This window comes from Cyprinodon variegatus, unplaced genomic scaffold (assembly GCF_000732505.1).
Source record: "Cyprinodon variegatus isolate N-32 unplaced genomic scaffold, C_variegatus-1.0 Scaffold1185, whole genome shotgun sequence".
Lineage (NCBI taxonomy): Eukaryota > Metazoa > Chordata > Actinopteri > Cyprinodontiformes > Cyprinodontidae > Cyprinodon > Cyprinodon variegatus.
Window position 1 is genome coordinate 65089 of NW_015151638.1, and position 17180 is coordinate 82268.

The 17180-nt window shown below is 37.4% G+C and overlaps 1 protein-coding gene across 1 annotated transcript in view; it reads right to left on the reverse strand.

The window, feature by feature from the left end:
* Window positions 1-15860, reverse strand: part of LOC107101998 (beta-1,3-galactosyltransferase 2-like) — a 17613-nt gene extending 1753 nt beyond the window's left edge. Inside the window, exons 1-2 of the mRNA XM_015401120.1 lie at window positions 15089-15860; window positions 6-667 (exon numbers count right to left, since the gene is read on the reverse strand). Of these exons, the coding sequence (XP_015256606.1) occupies window positions 6-323 (318 nt within the window). The 5' untranslated portion in view covers window positions 324-667; window positions 15089-15860. The remainder of the gene's footprint in view (window positions 1-5; window positions 668-15088) is intronic.
* Window positions 15861-17180: the final 1320 nt, after the last annotated feature.

Genomic DNA, 17180 nt, shown 5'->3' on the forward strand with positions numbered 1-17180 from the left:
TGAGCTGGTGTCCCCTCTGCTTGTTGAGAGCTGAGGTTGAGAAGAGGCTTTGAGGCTCCATACCCCGTCTCCTTCCACAGGCTCCTCAGAGAACTGCTCTGGTTGGCATCCCCCTCGGGACTCCCAAGACCCCTGATGGTGTATGTTACAGGGGTGTCACGAGGCCCACTGCGCCCAGGCAACCATTCCTGGTGGCTAAGAAATAAAAGCAATGTAAAGAGTAGAGCCAGAGAAAGTAGACCTGCCACATGGGTCCGAAAGAGGGAACGTTTGATGGTCCAGGTCATCTTAATAGGACAACAGTGCCGCCGTCTCCACTGCATGGTGCAGAATGGGTTTGCAAGTCACTGCTTCTGTTCGAAAATGGGCAGCGGTGGTCACACAGAGTCACCTCAAACATGTGGGTGCCAACAATCAGACAGTTATCTGTGCTGGCAGATGGGTTGGGGGAGGCTTCTGGTGAAGTCAAAGGGACAGTTGAGCCCCTAAGAGTAGCTTGAAGTAAGGTTGAAAGGGCTCTGGCTTGAAAGGAGAAGGCAGCAATTTTCTTTTTACCAATGACGCTTTTCCCCTTCTCTTCTTTGGCACTTTCGACAAACACAAGGTCAGGCACTGGGTCCTGTCTTCTTCAGGTTATAATAAGGGCCACCTCCTCTGTGTCAGTTCCCTGCAATTTGAAGAGAAAAAAGAAAGTGAGAAACCTTCTGTAAAGTGCTTCTATTCACTGACACTGGGCCAGGTGTCAAATATTGCAGCCCCACGTACATTTTGTTTCCTTTACTGTGTTAATTTTTGAGGCCTATGTTCCCACAGAAATAATTTGAATCAATTTTCTTTTGTACATCTTCAGCAAGAGAGGAAATGCATCTGCCAAAATGAGTTTTCAGGGTCCAGCATGCAGTGGTGCTGAACCTCAAGCCAGCCTCTGGCGATGACAGCCACTGCTCGTCATTCACCGTCAGTCTATCAAGACTTCCTAGTGTCTTATTGGGATTACCCAGATGCTCATTTTGGAATCCACACAAACATGAATTCAAAACATGTAGAGGATTATGCACAAACATAGACATGCAACACACATTACTGTGAATAAAATGTAAATGATAGTCTGGTGCCCAACAGAAAATGATCCACAAAGATAGATATACTGGCAGTCACAGTCAGTCTTCAGTAATCCCGAATGTTTGCATGTCAAACATGTACAGTATTAACTGTGATTTGTGTGTGAATTTAGTTAGGCATTTTTGACATTCACAAATAGAAAAAAGCAAATAGAAATCTTTTTTCCCTAACCCAAAAAGGTTATATAAAGCATTAAACATAATCATCAAGGCTGCATATGGGATTCATTGCTGTGTATGTTACTGAAATTATAAGCAATAGGTTAGAGTTTAGTAATAAATCACATGCATCCAATATGGTGCCATGTATAGCTGCCTCAGTGTTAGTTGTGCTTTGTTTCGCGTCTGTTTCTTAATGCTGTTTTCTGGCATCATTCCTTGTAATAGAAATGAGCTCTTATGTATCGTGAAAAATATCCAGCTGAACTATTTACCACTTTTCTAGTATTAGTATCGGAATTATAGGGCAATTTGGTAAAGGGCTCACTTGCTGCTTTTTATGCTGTGAAATGCAACATTAGATAAAAGGGAGCCAGGTCATCTGTGCATCTCTGTTAGCGGTGATTCCAATTCCAGCTATATTTTTCTCCATACACATATGTGCACCCACTATGTAAAAAAACTGTAAAGAATTTCAGCTACTAGTAGGAAAATTAAGAAACTTTTATTTATCTTCTGTTTTATGCTTCATGGAGACCTGGTTGTCCAAACCGAACTCTGCACTCCATCTGGCTGACTTCTAGCTGTTCAGACCAGAAATAGTCAAAGCATTCTCCAAGGGCAGGGGTATCTGTTTCTATATTAAGAGCAACTGGTATACCGATGAGAGAGTGATGTAGCACTGCTATCCTAATCTAGAGTATTAAAATAACAGTTAACAACCTTTTGTCTGTCTCGCCATGGTTGGTTTGCATATTTCACCACTGGCCAGTATGCATGAGCATGAGGCACACTGCATAATCCCTGACGAGGCCCTGTCAGTGGAGCAGATGAACCTGGAATCCCTTGTCATTGTTCTTGGTGACCTTAGCCAAGAACTCGCCAACAACAAAGTTTCTAATGTGTCCAACCAGAGAAGGAAAACCATCAGACTGCTACAACACAACTGTGAGTGGTGAGTGTTTTGCACTCTTCTCTGAGTAACATAATGGTCCATCTCCTGGTGGAGATTCTCATTCATCCAGGTCATAGTCAAAAAGTTAAGGTTTAAAAAACAAACCACTGGACTTTGTTTTCCAAGTGTGAAGACTTTTCTCTTCCAATCCAGGAAGTGTTCCAGGCTTTTATAGAGTAGCCCAAAAGCCTTGTGATGGCTTAGAAAACATGCACATTGAAACTGGAAAACCAGCTCCAACCCTTATTAATGGGAGCCGTTAAAGTACATATTGGCCTGCAATACCTGATACTGGCCCATTCCTCTGAAAAGACAGTCCTAAAGGGTTATTGTTGGCTGACCTGCAAGGTATTTTGTTCCCCTGCATAGCAATGGGGTTTAAGATGGTATTGGGAAGGAATCAACTATATCACCATTTATGTTAAAAGGAATCCATTTATGTTAAAAGGGAAAAATCAACCTTAAACAGAGGAGGTGGACTCAGGTTTCAGCTCTCAAAAACCTGGGGGAGAATGTTACTATGGTGACTGTGAGTCTTTGTGAAACGGAATAGTCAGTTTCTCTGTTTTCAGGTTTAGAAAACTTAAGACTTTTTAGTAAACCTACTTTGTAAACCCAGTATAGCTGATCTTCAGGCATGCTTGAAGTGCACTGACTAGGATGGTTTCAGGACTGCTATCAACAATCTGGATGAGTAAACAATTGTTGTGATGTTCCACATAAACCTTTGTAAAGACACTGTTTACCAATATGCACTCGTGTTATAATGATAAACCCTTGTTAATGGCTGAAATCAGACCACTATGGTTGTAGAAGGAGGAAGCATTTAGTTGTTGGGACAGAGACTTATTACGACTGTTACAGTTCAAAGAGGTTCGAGATGCTAAACGCTGTAGACTCTATTCCCTCACATCCCTGACTAGGAGGACACAGCAGGGGCTGTACTTATAGTTGAAGAACATCCCACTGGTTTATAAAACTGTAAATCATCTAATCTTACACTTTCAATTTTTTTACACGTCAGTTTTTTTAAGAACTGTCCTTTCAGGTAAGTCATTAGTTTAGAGTTGGTGACCATTTTAATTCTAAACTAAATAGTCTCCAAACTGCTTTAGATTCTTTAAAAAGAAAAAAACAACAACATTTAAGTGCTGCATGAAACTACAAAGCAGATGCTAACATTATCAATAGCAGCTTAACAATACCCAGAAGTGGAATTTCTTAAACATTCACCCTATTGTGTCTGTTAATGTTCTTCATTTCTTAAAATTCAAAAATAGTTTTATTTAGAATTATTTAAAACTGAAGGCTATTTGATTGCTGTAAAACAGAAAAATGTCTGCCAATGATGTCTTTTGCTTGAATTGGTCAATAAAACAGGGCAACAACTCAGGTTCTCCCTTTCCTAATTTATCATAATAGTACATTAAGGTCCTTATATAATTTACTTTTATTTGAATATACTTAGAAATGTGATAATTACAATACAGCTTCCCACACGGCTTCTGATTCCCAGGTCCATTCTTTTTTTTTTACTTTTTGGGGTTTTAAAACAGTCACCTTTAAAAAAAAAAAAACAATAAAACAAAATAATTATTAGTCTTTACTTGTTTCACATAATGATTTAACTTTAATAAAAAAAAAATTTGAAAGACACAGGCTTGTTATAGGTATCAGGGCATTACAAAAATTGTACTTGTTTACTCTTTCAAAACTAAAAAAAAAAAATTATAAAAAATAAATAATTAATTTTTTCTGGTTTTCAAAAAGGGCCATAATGTATTCTGCCATATTTGGCCATTATTTAGTTTTGTGGCTCAGCCAGAAAAACATGACAGGCCCAGACAGCATTATGCAAACCAGTCTGCACAGTGCATAATCAGTGCTGACCCCTCCGCTATACAAAACTTGTACAAGACCAGTGTCAGGAAAAAGGTAGCTGACATCTCAAATACCTTGACAATAAACAGTTAAATATTTTCCTTTGGGTCACCACAACAGACTGGCATTTACAAAAAAATAAAGCTTCCACAAAGATAGTTTCTTTCTTTCCGGGTCTGATTCCCTGCCCCGGGGTCTTTCTGCATGGAATTTGCATGTTTGCCCTGAGCATGTAAGGGTTCTCTCCGTATACTCCAGCTCCCGTCCACAATCAAAAAACATGACTGTTAGGTTAATTGGCTTCTCTAAATTCTCTTTAAGTGTGAGTGTGTGCGTGAATGGATGTTTGTCCTGTTTGTGTCTGTGTTGCCCTGCGATAGACTGGTGACCTGTCTAGGGTGTACCCCGCCTCTAGCCCTTAAACAGCTGGAGATAGGCACCAGCACCCCTCACGACCCCAGTAGGGATAAACATGACAGAAAATGGATGGATGTTTGGGATATCACTGTGTGGAAACAAAAGTTACTTTGCCCTTTACTGTAATATTTGTTATCATTGTTTTTTTTCCATGTAAGTGGATATATTGGTGAATATTCTGTCATCCAGGTAATGGATGTAAATGTACATGTAAATGGAAGAAGAAAAATCTATATCTGCTTCAAAAATCGGTTTGAATGTCAAAATAACCCGCATTGGCGTAACAGTTCCTGTATTGATGATCTCTGCTTAACAGGCTGCAGTGGTATGTATATTAAGCAGCTGATTACACAGTCACTATTGAACAGATACAGCTGTTAATCTACTAAGCAATTTCCACTTGATGAACTAGTAATGTTGTAATAGTATCTATATAAAAATAAGTATGCTAAAAAGGCATTAATAAAACTTTATATTAAAAAACTTTAAATAAAATGTCCAAGTCTTTCAACACTATGTGCATCTATATCAAAAAAGACATGATGAATCTTAAAAAAAAAAAAAAAATATATATATATATATATATATATATATAAAAATATATATATATATATATATATATATATATATATATAAGCTAAAACTGACTTAAATTGAGCTAACCAATTTTAAGTGAAGTAGAATCTAATCAGGGAATCATGGATATTTCCAAAATGATTTGTATGTGCTTTTGTTTCCTGCTGAAAACTGAAAGATTGGAAAGGAATGAACCATTATACAGTACGTAAATGGATTCAAAAAGAAGAAATGGGGAGAAAATGCTGACCAATTACAACAGGCAAAATAATTTAAAACTGTATTTCAATTTAAACAAGCTGATCATCAGCACACATTTAGACTTGGACCCTAGACTCCTAATGGCAAAGACAAAATAGGCTCTTTCATCTTTGAACATGGCAAGATGTTCGACTGCATAAGCAAGGCCCGGTTTGTACCTGGTAAAACAATCATTTTAATCGGTTTTAAGGGTTTCTGAGGGACTTGTCCCAGAAAAAGGTGGACAAAACAATTTATCACCTGTGCTGAGGTAGAGGATCTAGATGGGTTGTTAAAGATCTATGAAGACAAAGGCCAATCGTTAACCTAAGGTCCTATTACTGCTGACTCTAGCCTAATTACCATAACACAGTGTGTACACAAGACAAGGGGTGAAGAACAAAAAGTCCAGTAAATGCCACTTTTCCTACATGGATTTGGGAAGCAGGAACCAATGGTATAATAAAAATTGTAAAAGATTTTATTTTCTAAAGAGAAAAATATGTGAGTATTACTGATTGAAGGGGTCCAGTGGTGGTATGATAAGAAATTTCCACTAAAGATGCTTTTCCTATAATAAAACCTGAGGTGTTGAAGACCCAAGCTATCTACAATGAAATGTTTCAAACACTGGGGGTCTGTGCAAAAATGACTGCACCTTTCATTTTTCCCGCAGTACTTCACCATAAACTACTGATAAAGTTTTTCTTTGAAGAGAATACCATCCCTCAGTAAAGCCTTCATGAAACCATCCACAAAAAATCATCCTTTACAACATCGTCATCATTCATGAATATTTCCTTTAAACAAACAAATCAATTGTGTTAACAAACTTAATTTAAATCACATTCATTAACTGACTTATTACCTTCTCATTTTTTTTTTTTTTACTCAGGGTGAGCAGCTCAGGAGAGGAACTTCTGGATTCTGTAATTCACACAAATGGATCTGTTACTTCAAGTCATAACTAAAGTTTGCTTGAACTAACTCCAATATACCCAAGTACCAGCAGTAGCAGTCTAAGCCATTCTTCTGTAATTAAAAGTCGAGGCAAGTTCTTTAGCAATAAGCAGATATGAAGCAAGCCTGTTGGGGGGCATTCAGTGAATTGTGCCGACCAAGTATGAGAAGGATTTTAAAAACTTCCAGTTTTAATTTTCTGTTATGTTTGCTCATTCATCATGACATCTGACAAGGAACACGATAACCTTTTCAGGCGAGTATGCTTACCCGGTGAAAGCAATTACAGGGGAATGAGAGAGGCCAGGGCAAGCTTTGTTTTAAAGGTTAACATACTTTATATCGAAGCACATTGAGCGCTTGAGAGATTTCTGCTGTCAACCACATGAACATCTAGTTACACAAACTGATCAGGAGAACACACACAGAGACACACGTAAACATGAAATTAAAGAAATAAACAATGAACAGAGCCCCCCCATGTACTAGCACCCAACGATCCACAAAGTCTCACACAGTGATCCTTGAATTGAATTTGTTCAGTTGTTCTAAGCGTAAATGCAAATTTCAGAGGAATCATCAGGGATCCATTTTTAGTCATTAACAGCAGTGTTTAATCTGCCAATGCCTCTCCTCATTAATTCCTTTTCTTGCCTCCCATCAATGTCACTTCTATGCAGGCCAATTAGTTACACTAGCGCTAATTAAAGCCCCAGCGATTCTGCAGCGGTCAATAATCAGAAAGAAGGCTGAGCAAGTGGGGCAGTGGTGATATTATAAGGCAGATCAGTGTTAACTGTGACTACATCAGCTTTAGACCTGCAGGAAGAATAGAGAAGATGGGCGTTTGGTTTGTTCCTGTGTCTTCATAAGAAATGTTTGTGTGTGTTGTCTACATAAAACAAGCTTTGCCAATGCCAACAGGTAGATGACAATGACTCATTAAAAACATTGCTTTTCATTATAGTGACACTTTTTCCTGAGGAAAAGTACTGATCCCATTTATGAGACTTTTACAGTTGCTGCTCATAGAAGATAGAGGATAAAAGATATATATTTTTAAAAGCCTTGGCTTTTATGGCATAATGCAGAAAGTGTTTTTCCTTAAAAACACGACTCATAAGGAACAATCTGGAGAGACCACATGTATGATGTTTTTAGTCCTGATGTAGTGTAATAGCATTTGGGCTGTAAAATGGTGAAAGCAGAGAGTTCACAAGAAAACAAAGCAGCAGCATTATTCCAACCATCAACATTAAAGAGCTTTTGTAGAGAGACTAGAGGTACAGTGTCTATTTCAGATAAGCTGTCTTAAAATATTGAATCGCCATAGTTTTATATCTTAAAAATAACTGAAAAGACACCTTTTATTGCTTTTTATAAAACCAAATACAAACAAAGTCCCAAAACATATACATTCCAACAACTATGGAAGCCAAGGAAAAGAAGCATATCCTTACAAATCATTGAAGAAAACTGTTTGCAGCCTCAGTTTGTAACAGATGCACATACATGATGGAGTGGATGTGCTTAGACTCTAGATACGCTGAGTTCATTATATCTTACACGATAGCTGACCTCCACAATCACATAAAAGATGCATAATAAATCTTTAAACAATTTGTCAGATGTTTCTTCCTACGTTTTTCAAACCAGATTTAGTAGCTGCAACTCTCTGTATTACAATAACAAATTCTAACTCTTACATCCTGGACTGCATCATCAAATTGGAGCACTTTAAGCTGCATGAAGCTGACACCCAAACCATGTGAAAACACTCAGCAAATAGACTGAAAGGTTAGTGCCTATGCACAACTTTTGAATTGCCTTGGGAGTAGCATAAACTATTGGAAAAGCTCCAAAAGCACTGAAAAAAAAGAGTCCACTTTGGTTCATCCAGAGCTGTGTCTTGACGACTGTTGGATTCGGCGGTGCCTCCTTGTAAATCTATCAACGCAAAAGCAACACTGCTGGGCAGGGGACAGTGACAAAAATAGCGTTTATTTAAAGCCACCTAGCACCTCTTCGGAGTATTCCTTATTTCTATTTTTTTTTTTTTTTTTTACATTTTTTTTCCTCTGTATTACATTTTAAGTGAAAAAAAGCTTCGCCTACAACCAGTTCCTGATTGGTTGCTGTGTCACAATTTCACGGTAATGTTAAACTCTTTTCAACTTCAACGATCACCGCTCTGCTCTCTCCATGCGGTGCTGCTGTTTGACAATGACTTAGTTCTATCTACTAGCACGAGGTGAGAGCGGAGCAGTGAACGCCCTCACGGCTAACCGATTAACCGTTAACTGGAGTATAGAGTAACTAACAAGATTGTAAAAAAAATCTAAACATTTTGCATTTAAGATTAAAAAAAAAATGTTCATCTGTCAATATGGTCTATCCAGAAATGTTGTAAAGAATCTTTGGCTATCCAACTATTAATCGATTAATTAAACAAATAATCAACAGATCAATCAATTTGCAAAATAATCGTTAGTTGCAGCCCTAATTGTCTCCAAGACACAATCTACATATATGTATTATTATTATTGCTCAAACAAATTTGTTTTGTCCAAGTGCATTCTATTCTCCTACATGTTGAGATAATTTTTTTTGCCATTCATGTATATTATTGTTAAACCCTGATATAGCTTACCTGTTAAGTATAGTAGTTGTATTACATAGTTTTCCTACCTATGGTTTAACACTTTAAAGTATAGAGCCTAATTTACAGACAGAGATGATAATTCTTAACAAAGAAAAGCCCTGGTACTGTCCATTGGATTGTCCTTGGCCTAGAATAATGTGTATTATCTTGATATGACTGGAGCCAGTGCTTTCTCCTCATTCATAAACAAGTGTTTCTTTCCTGGTTATCTCTTCCAGGAAGTCAGTTGGATTTTATATTCTTAGTTGTTTGTTTGTTTTTGCGTTCATCAGATGCTTTTTATTCAAAGCAATGAGGTAGGCATTAACGTCAAGGATCTTGCCTAAGAACGCGGCCCTTCTGTGTGCAAGTCAGGTGACTTAAAACTCGAGATAGCCAGTTACGGCATTTTTACATTCTCATCAGTAGGAGTTTTTTTGAGTCAGTAGCATGACCAGGTAGCTGTCTCGCCTCTGTTCCTTTTGTGTAGTTATGCTGAGTCTTTACACCACAATGAGTGTTTTGTCTATTCTATTGTAATTCAAAATAACAAGCCAAAGGAAACAATAGTCTAACATTTTATGTCAAAATAAGGAAAAATATATTATAAAATAAAAGGAGTAATATGAGCATTTTACAAGTAACACAAAATGTAGTCTGACTTTAATGGGAGGAATCTATCATATTTTTGTTATTTATTAGTAACCAAATGACCTCTTGTGCAATGTTATTGAGCCTAATAGAAAGTTGTACTCAAATGTGTTGTTTTCATCTACTGACAGTGCTCAACAGCACACCTAGTGGTGTAATTTTGCTTATTGCTCCTTTAAGGGTGGATTTGTAAAGCAAGTTGGGCTGAAGCCTCATTTGTCAGAGCCGCTTGCTAAAAGAAGTAAGGGTTCATTGCCGGAGTAATCTAGGTGAAGAGAATAAAGGAAAACCATGCAGGGCTTTTACTTTCTGGACCTGGATTATCTACCGCTGGTCACTACTGAAGAGTATGTCTGAGTGAGTAGTGATATTCTGAAGTGACGCTAAGACGATGAAAGCCTGTACCAGAATGTGATGGTTTTATTGCAGATTGAGGAAAATCTGTAAAATCAAAAATAGCATCGGAGAGCTTTAAAGGTTTATCAGGGAAAATTTTCATTTTGGAGTGAGTTATACTTGAGCTGTGTCCACAAATATCTGCATGGAGACAATTCCACGGTATTTTGTTTGATTCCTTGACTTTATGATCACTTTCAGATTGTGTTATCTTCATGTGTTAAAATCTGCTATAATGAGGCTTCATTCGATTAGCTGTTACCAACAACCGCTTATTGATTGATCTTTTACAGGTTCAGTGAACAAGAACATTGTTTACTAAAACCTCACCTCAAAAAAAGATTAAAAAAAACCTTTAAGACTTTGAGTTTTCTTCATTTTTAACATAAAAACAAAAGCACTAACCAGGTAAGTGGACAAACAGTAATACATAACCCAGAATATGGGTCTTCATAGATCTCTGTGTGTGTGTGAGTGGAGGAAAATGATCATACAGCAGTAAAGCTGGTTCTGTTCTTAAGAAAAAATACTGGCCACTGTGCAACAATGAACCACCTTCAGCACAACCTGCTCAGATTAAAAAGAGTCTTGCTCAGCTCAAAGTTTGCAGAAAAAAAACTAACTCCATTCATAGATGTGCTCTTTTGCACACAATGATGCACACCTCTACTCTGCTATAAATGCTGCCGAGGTCTCATCACTGTAACTTCCTCTTTCAGACAGAAGGAGGAAGAAGGATGGTTGCTTCACATGCCTCATTATCTCTGCCAGTAGAAGGTATGTTGAGTCAGCCACAAACTGAGCAAACTTTCACTGAGAACTCCGTCTGTGTGTTAAAGAACGGGTTGTTCCTTTAGCACACAGGAGGAACAGTTATTGAGGTTTTTAAACCCTCAATCAAAGGTCAACTGTTGGAGATAATGTCCCATGGCTTAATATTTTATTCTGTTTAAACAAAAGATGTCATATCTGTACCTAGCTCAAGGACAGCTACAAGGTAATATATTCTAAGTTAAAATAAAACAAATGCTTTTGAGTGTAACATTAAAAGTTATCAACATTCACCCCCTGAAAACTTCTAGCCCTTTAATACATTTTATTTTCTTTAAATAAGATTTGACACTAAAATATTTCATGGTATCCAGATCAATTAGTTGGTTTTAGACGTCACAGGTGTTACTGGCAGCTTTACCTAAGTGTCACTGTGTAAACTAGTGCTAATGTACCGTAAATGATTACTTAAGTATTCAATGATTTATTCTGACAGTTATTAAAGCAATTTAATAAAAATACATTTCACAAAATGTAGATATTTAATTTTAACATTTATATTTGATTTAACAGCTAATTATATAAGAAAAAGAAAAACAATACAACTCCTTGTTTAAAATTAAAATCAACAATTTAATGCAGCAATATAGCACAGAGGAATTAAAAAATCGTTACTAATTTGACTGAAATTTATTTGACTCGGACCATATATTCCCAGTTCCAACGTGCCATGCCACACTACCTACCACATTGGTGCAAAGACAACTTTAAACAAATCAGTCAATTTTATATCATGCATTGGCAGTCCCTGCTTTAAAGCTGAACACCCCACTCCATCATCTTCTTCACTTCCCACATTCATAACGTAACCTTGTTAACTTTCTTTTATCTCTGCAGCATCAAGCAAATACTTCTCTTATACTTTTACCAAACTGGTTTACAGTAAATTCACCACTTGATGCGACATTTTCAACTCCCTTCCCTCCATAATCTGCAACTAGTACAAAGAGAGTTGTTCAAATCATTTCATCATCATCTTCCCATTTCACCCCAGTGCTACATTAACTCTACTGGAATGTTTAATACTGAATGTGATATCTAACTTCCTTTCACATTTAGTCTAAATCAATTATATGATCAAACGATGCATACCTCAAACTGTCCAGGTGGAGCTGCATGGTTGCGCAGTTTGTAGCACTGTTGCCTTGCAAAAAGAAGGTCCTGGGTTTGATTCCCAGTCTTTCTACATGGAGTCCAAGTTCTTTCCAGGACCCTGACTTCCTCTGACAATCCCAAAACATATCTTTCATAATTGCAGTCTCTAAATTATGTGAGTCTATGGGCACCCGTTGCCCATAGACTACCTGAGATATGCACCAGCTCCACCGTTACCCTTATGGATATGCATCAGAACAAGATGGACAGATTGATCTATCCAAGTGAATGCAAGTTCACTTCCTTACTTGAGCTGGCAACACACCTACTAAAGGAATGCCATCTATCTGGGCACCTGGGCAGTAACTTAGCAGTTGGCATTAGTTTTTAGCGTTATTCATTTTTTTTCTTCTCCATAATAAACTATGTTATTTATCCTATTATAATCTTATGTAGTTCTATGTTTTATCTATAGTGTTGGTACATTTAGATATATTTCCATATATATCTACAGGTGCCTTGATTATTGTAGCTGTTAAACCAGCTGAGGAAATGTGCTTTAGATAACATGCGGCAGCTCTGTATTATTCCTCCACTTTTTTCCATATACCTGTCTTAACTGATTATTAGAAAGCATTTTATGCACATGCAGATGCCTAGCAGGTAAAGCATTTTGCAACACCACCCAAGAATTTTCTAATTTTAATTAATTTCTCTCATCCACACCATCTGTATTTATTCTTAACTGTTACAGGTCAATATATTACCACTGTTAAAGAGAAGGGAAATCCATGCTAAATAAGCCTGAGCTAGCATGTTATTATTCTTTGACTAATAACAAGGAGATCTCTGGTTGGCCACAGGCATTTAACATGCTAGAGGGAAGGGAGTAAACCATGGCATGTGATCAAATGGTATGGCCACACCAAGAGATAAGCAACAATAGACATGCTAACCAAGGGAGGCTTTCTCGTGTGTAATCAATCCTCTGCACATTTTTACTCGCTAGCTTTTATATATTCAAAGAAAACTTTTGAGCACCACTCTCATACATCCCATCTGTGATCATTGTTTGATGTTCTTCCAAAGGTCAAAATGATATAACACTGAAAAACCTCAGACTGAAAGGTCTGCCCTAATCTAATGACACAGGTTTGCCAGGTTCTACTGGTTTAGAACAGAATCAGTTTACTCATACTCGTCATCTTTTACATATCAGAAACTGGGTTGGGAAGCGGGTCAGGAATTATAGGCATCTCAGCAGAGAAAAAAAAAAGAAATCAAGTCGATGTATTGTTTCTATCATTTTCCAATTGATGCAAATCCCTTCAAGCAGCAGAAAATTTTAACCTGTGATTATGTATTTTGTTCAATTTTGAACATTTCTAGAACAGGATGCACCTACAAACCAATAAATAAATAAGTAAAATATAATCTAGAATGAAAATGTCAAAAGCTCGATCCTTCCTGGTCTTCATTGGGACATTTCCAGCTGTCTCTGTTAATTTGCATAAATTAAAAACTGCAAACAAATCAGACTGTAAGATTGACAAGATCTTTGCAGGTTTTATGAGAGAAGTTGCTCTTTAAAAATATTTTAATTTGCTTTGTTGATCCCATAGATTCATAATGCTGCTTTTTTCATAGTTCTACTAAAGTTGATTTAAAGTGAGAATTAAAAATACATGCGTGACGTAGTCTTGAATGTAAAGGTATAGGCTGGAGGGCGCATTCGCCCTTGTAACATATGTTTCAGATGGGATTTATATGGGATTTTATCTAGAGTGGAACCATTTTAGAAATAAATAACATTGTAGCAATATCAAATCCTTTAACATTCTTCGATTTACCAGAAATATTCCTTAGTTTTCTTTTTTTTTTTTGCTAGCATAGCTTTGCAATGCTGCTCAGAAAGAACATTGAAGCAGGTCTTTACAGTTCCGGATTTGCGCCTGATTATGCGGTGGGGATTGGGACTTTATATGCCCTTTATCATGCAAAATTCTGTTTTACGAATGTTTGAGATTCGAAGAAAAAGAGTAAACAGATTCATCCTAATAATGTGGATAATAACAAGTCCTTTACTTATTGACTAACGGAGGGTTATTTAGGACACTTTAAAATGAGCGGGCTGAAATAATTAATCTGCAGATGTTACATGTAATCAAATGCCTTAAAAATAACCCCCATTAGCTGTATTTTATAATATAGACAACCGGAATTTGCCTTTTTGTACAGGGCTAAATAAAAATTGTGCACAATATTTAGACAGTAGTATATATACAGTATACAGAAATAATGATGTGAATCTGAGAAATAAAGATTTTGCAGACATGATGAGTTGGTTGCTGTAGTACATTTTATAGAAGTTCTCTCTACTTGGGGATCAATATTTATCTTGTCCAACTATCTCCCACCTATCTCTACAGTTCTTTAATTGTAATAAACTAGAATTACTTTTCAAAACTAGAAAACATGCTTTGCATAAAAGTCTTCACAAAGTAAGCAAAACAGCAATGACATATGTGGCTCTTTTGAAGCTAAACCCAATTAATTTTTTAAAAGCTTGTGGTGCAGAATGAATACCCAGACCGTGAGGTTAGCCACAGTTTCTTTTTAAGCCACTTGCAGCATTGTGCAGACATCGTTAAGCATGCAAAGTCTTGGGTTGCCAACTAGATCAGGGATCTTGGCACAATGAAGTGGATATAAAGCTCCCTAAATCAATATGATCAATAAGAACTCAATGGCTTTGCTTCTTGGCAGGTAAGTAAAACTGGACGTGTAATTTGAATCAGCTTCATCTGACCTTTACTTCAATTTTTGTTTCTACTTTCAAATAAATACTATATATATATATATATATATATATATATATATATATATATATATATATATATATATATATATATATATATATATACACACACCCAGAGAAGTGAGGGTTATTGTGTCAGTTAACATTTTAAGGGGCTAGAGTGATGAAGAGGAGGTAAATGATGTTGAGTCAAAGGTGGGTTAAATGGAGAGGCTGATTGATGGGTTCATGGATCCCAGTCAAGGCATCTGAGGAAAGGTGGACGTAATGGAGTGGAGAGGAAGGAGGGGACGGCTAAATGAATAATGAGGATGTGGAAAACTGATGGGACGTGCAGCGCTGCGTACCTCAATCCACCTCATGCTGCGGCTGCTGACAGGGCTGCAGACGGCTGATGGGTGGACTGAACCCCGCTGCCTTCACCCTCCATCACCGCCTCTTTAGTCGTCCTCTGCCTCCCTTTTGTCTATTTGCACAGACACCTCGGATGCGTTGGATGTGTCAGCGACCCTCCTGCTCCCCATGCCCGCAGCAGCTCAAGTAACCTGCGGGGTTTGGTTCTCCTCCTGGAGCGACTCCCTTTTTACCCCCTCTTCTCTTTCGTTATATAACTATTTTTCAAACAATAAATTCCTGCTCAACAATGCAGTTTCCAGTTTGTTTCCTAGATCTCATCCAAGTTTATCCTTCTCCAGAGAAACGTCCATTTCGTATAGAAAAGCGCATCTCCGCACTTCCACCTGGAGCCGACCCGCTGGAGGAAGAAGGAGCGCAGCGGCGATGGAGCTGCAAGTAAGCGGCTGCTCCTCCACGGTGCCTAGCCTGGCTGCTGGGCAGTGCAGGCGCAATGAAACGCGATGGAGGAAAACAGAATTACAAAAATATGAGCTCCCACCTTAGTCCGGTAAACAGCGAAGCATAAACCCCCAGACTCCTAGAAGGAGAACAAAAGCAATAACTCATCTACCTTCCCCTCCTGGCTTTGCCTCCTCTTCTTTTTATTTTCTACTCTCCTGAAGGCTTCCTCTGATATCGTTTGGACTCCGGTCAAATTTCTCAGCTGGTCCAGACAGCTGTTAGTCCGTGAAGGCTGTCTGTCAGCTACCGCTACACTGACGGACCTGGAGCGCGTCACTGCGCTCTTAGTAGAGGAGCTCACGTGACCCAGTTATTCTGTTATGATGCGTTTAAGGGGTGTAAGTACGGAAGAGGATTAGGGCCACTGGGAAAAAAAAGTTAACAGATTTTTAAATATTATTTCAGTTAATTATGGGGAAAAGTCTGAATTCTGACTTTGATCTCAGAATTCTGACTTCTTTTTCGGAATTCTGACTTTAATCTCAGAATTTTGACTTTATTTCTCAGAATCCTGACTTTTTTCATTGAATTCTTATTTTTTTTCCTCAGAACTCCGACTTTAATCTCAGAATTCTGACTTTTTTTCTCAGAGTTCTGACTTTTTTCATAGAATTCTGACTTTTTTACTCAGAATTCTGACTTTCATTTTAGAATTCTGTCTTTAATCTCAGAATTTTGGATCTTAATGTAGATGGGCAGCATGGAGGAAGAGATGTGGGAGCACTTAGCTTCACTAAAAGATGTGAGTCTTTTTTGGGGGCCAATAACACATTGGTGGAAAATGATGGAATTAGGCGAATTTTTACGTGCCCGAGGGTTCCTCCGTGATGCTATTTCATTAATAGAAGGGCAGAAGGTGATTAAAACAAGACAGCTAGTTTAGTCTCTAAAACAGACATGGCTTAGTGCTAACAAAAAGTCAGAATTCTGTAAAAAAAAAAAGTCTGAATTCTGAGATTAAAGTCAGAATTCTGACTTTTTATTCATATTATAATGAAAATTTTAAAATCAGTTAACTTTTTTTATTTTTTCAGTGGCCCTAATCCTTTTGACAAAAATACATTAAGTTTTTAAAAATACGGTGCTTACACAAAGAGCTAAATAAAAAAGGAAATAGTCTAACCTTAAGTCAAGAATGTAGGAGAGTCAGAAGAATAATGGCTTTTCATTTGAACTGTGGTTTTTAAACTCTTTCTTACTGGCTTCAAACACGCTTAATGTTCTGCAGTTTAAATTAAGTATTAAATAGGTGCAATGTATTTACGCTCCAAGTTTTCACAGAGAGAATTCTCAGTGCTTCCCAACAGAATAACACCACAGAAGGAGTCACAGTATACAAGGCAGAACATAAACACAGTACATTAATATATGCATATCATCCTATCATAAAAGCTGAAGTCTAACCGAATGGTTGTTGACAAAAGATGTATTTAGCTGCTTTCAAAGGTCAACAACATTCTCCAGACAGTTTAGTACACACGAAATAACAGTTCCTGCAGATTTATCAGCTTGACATACAAAATGTGAGTCTTTTGTTCCACTATTATTGCTGTAGTATAGATATATATATATATATATATA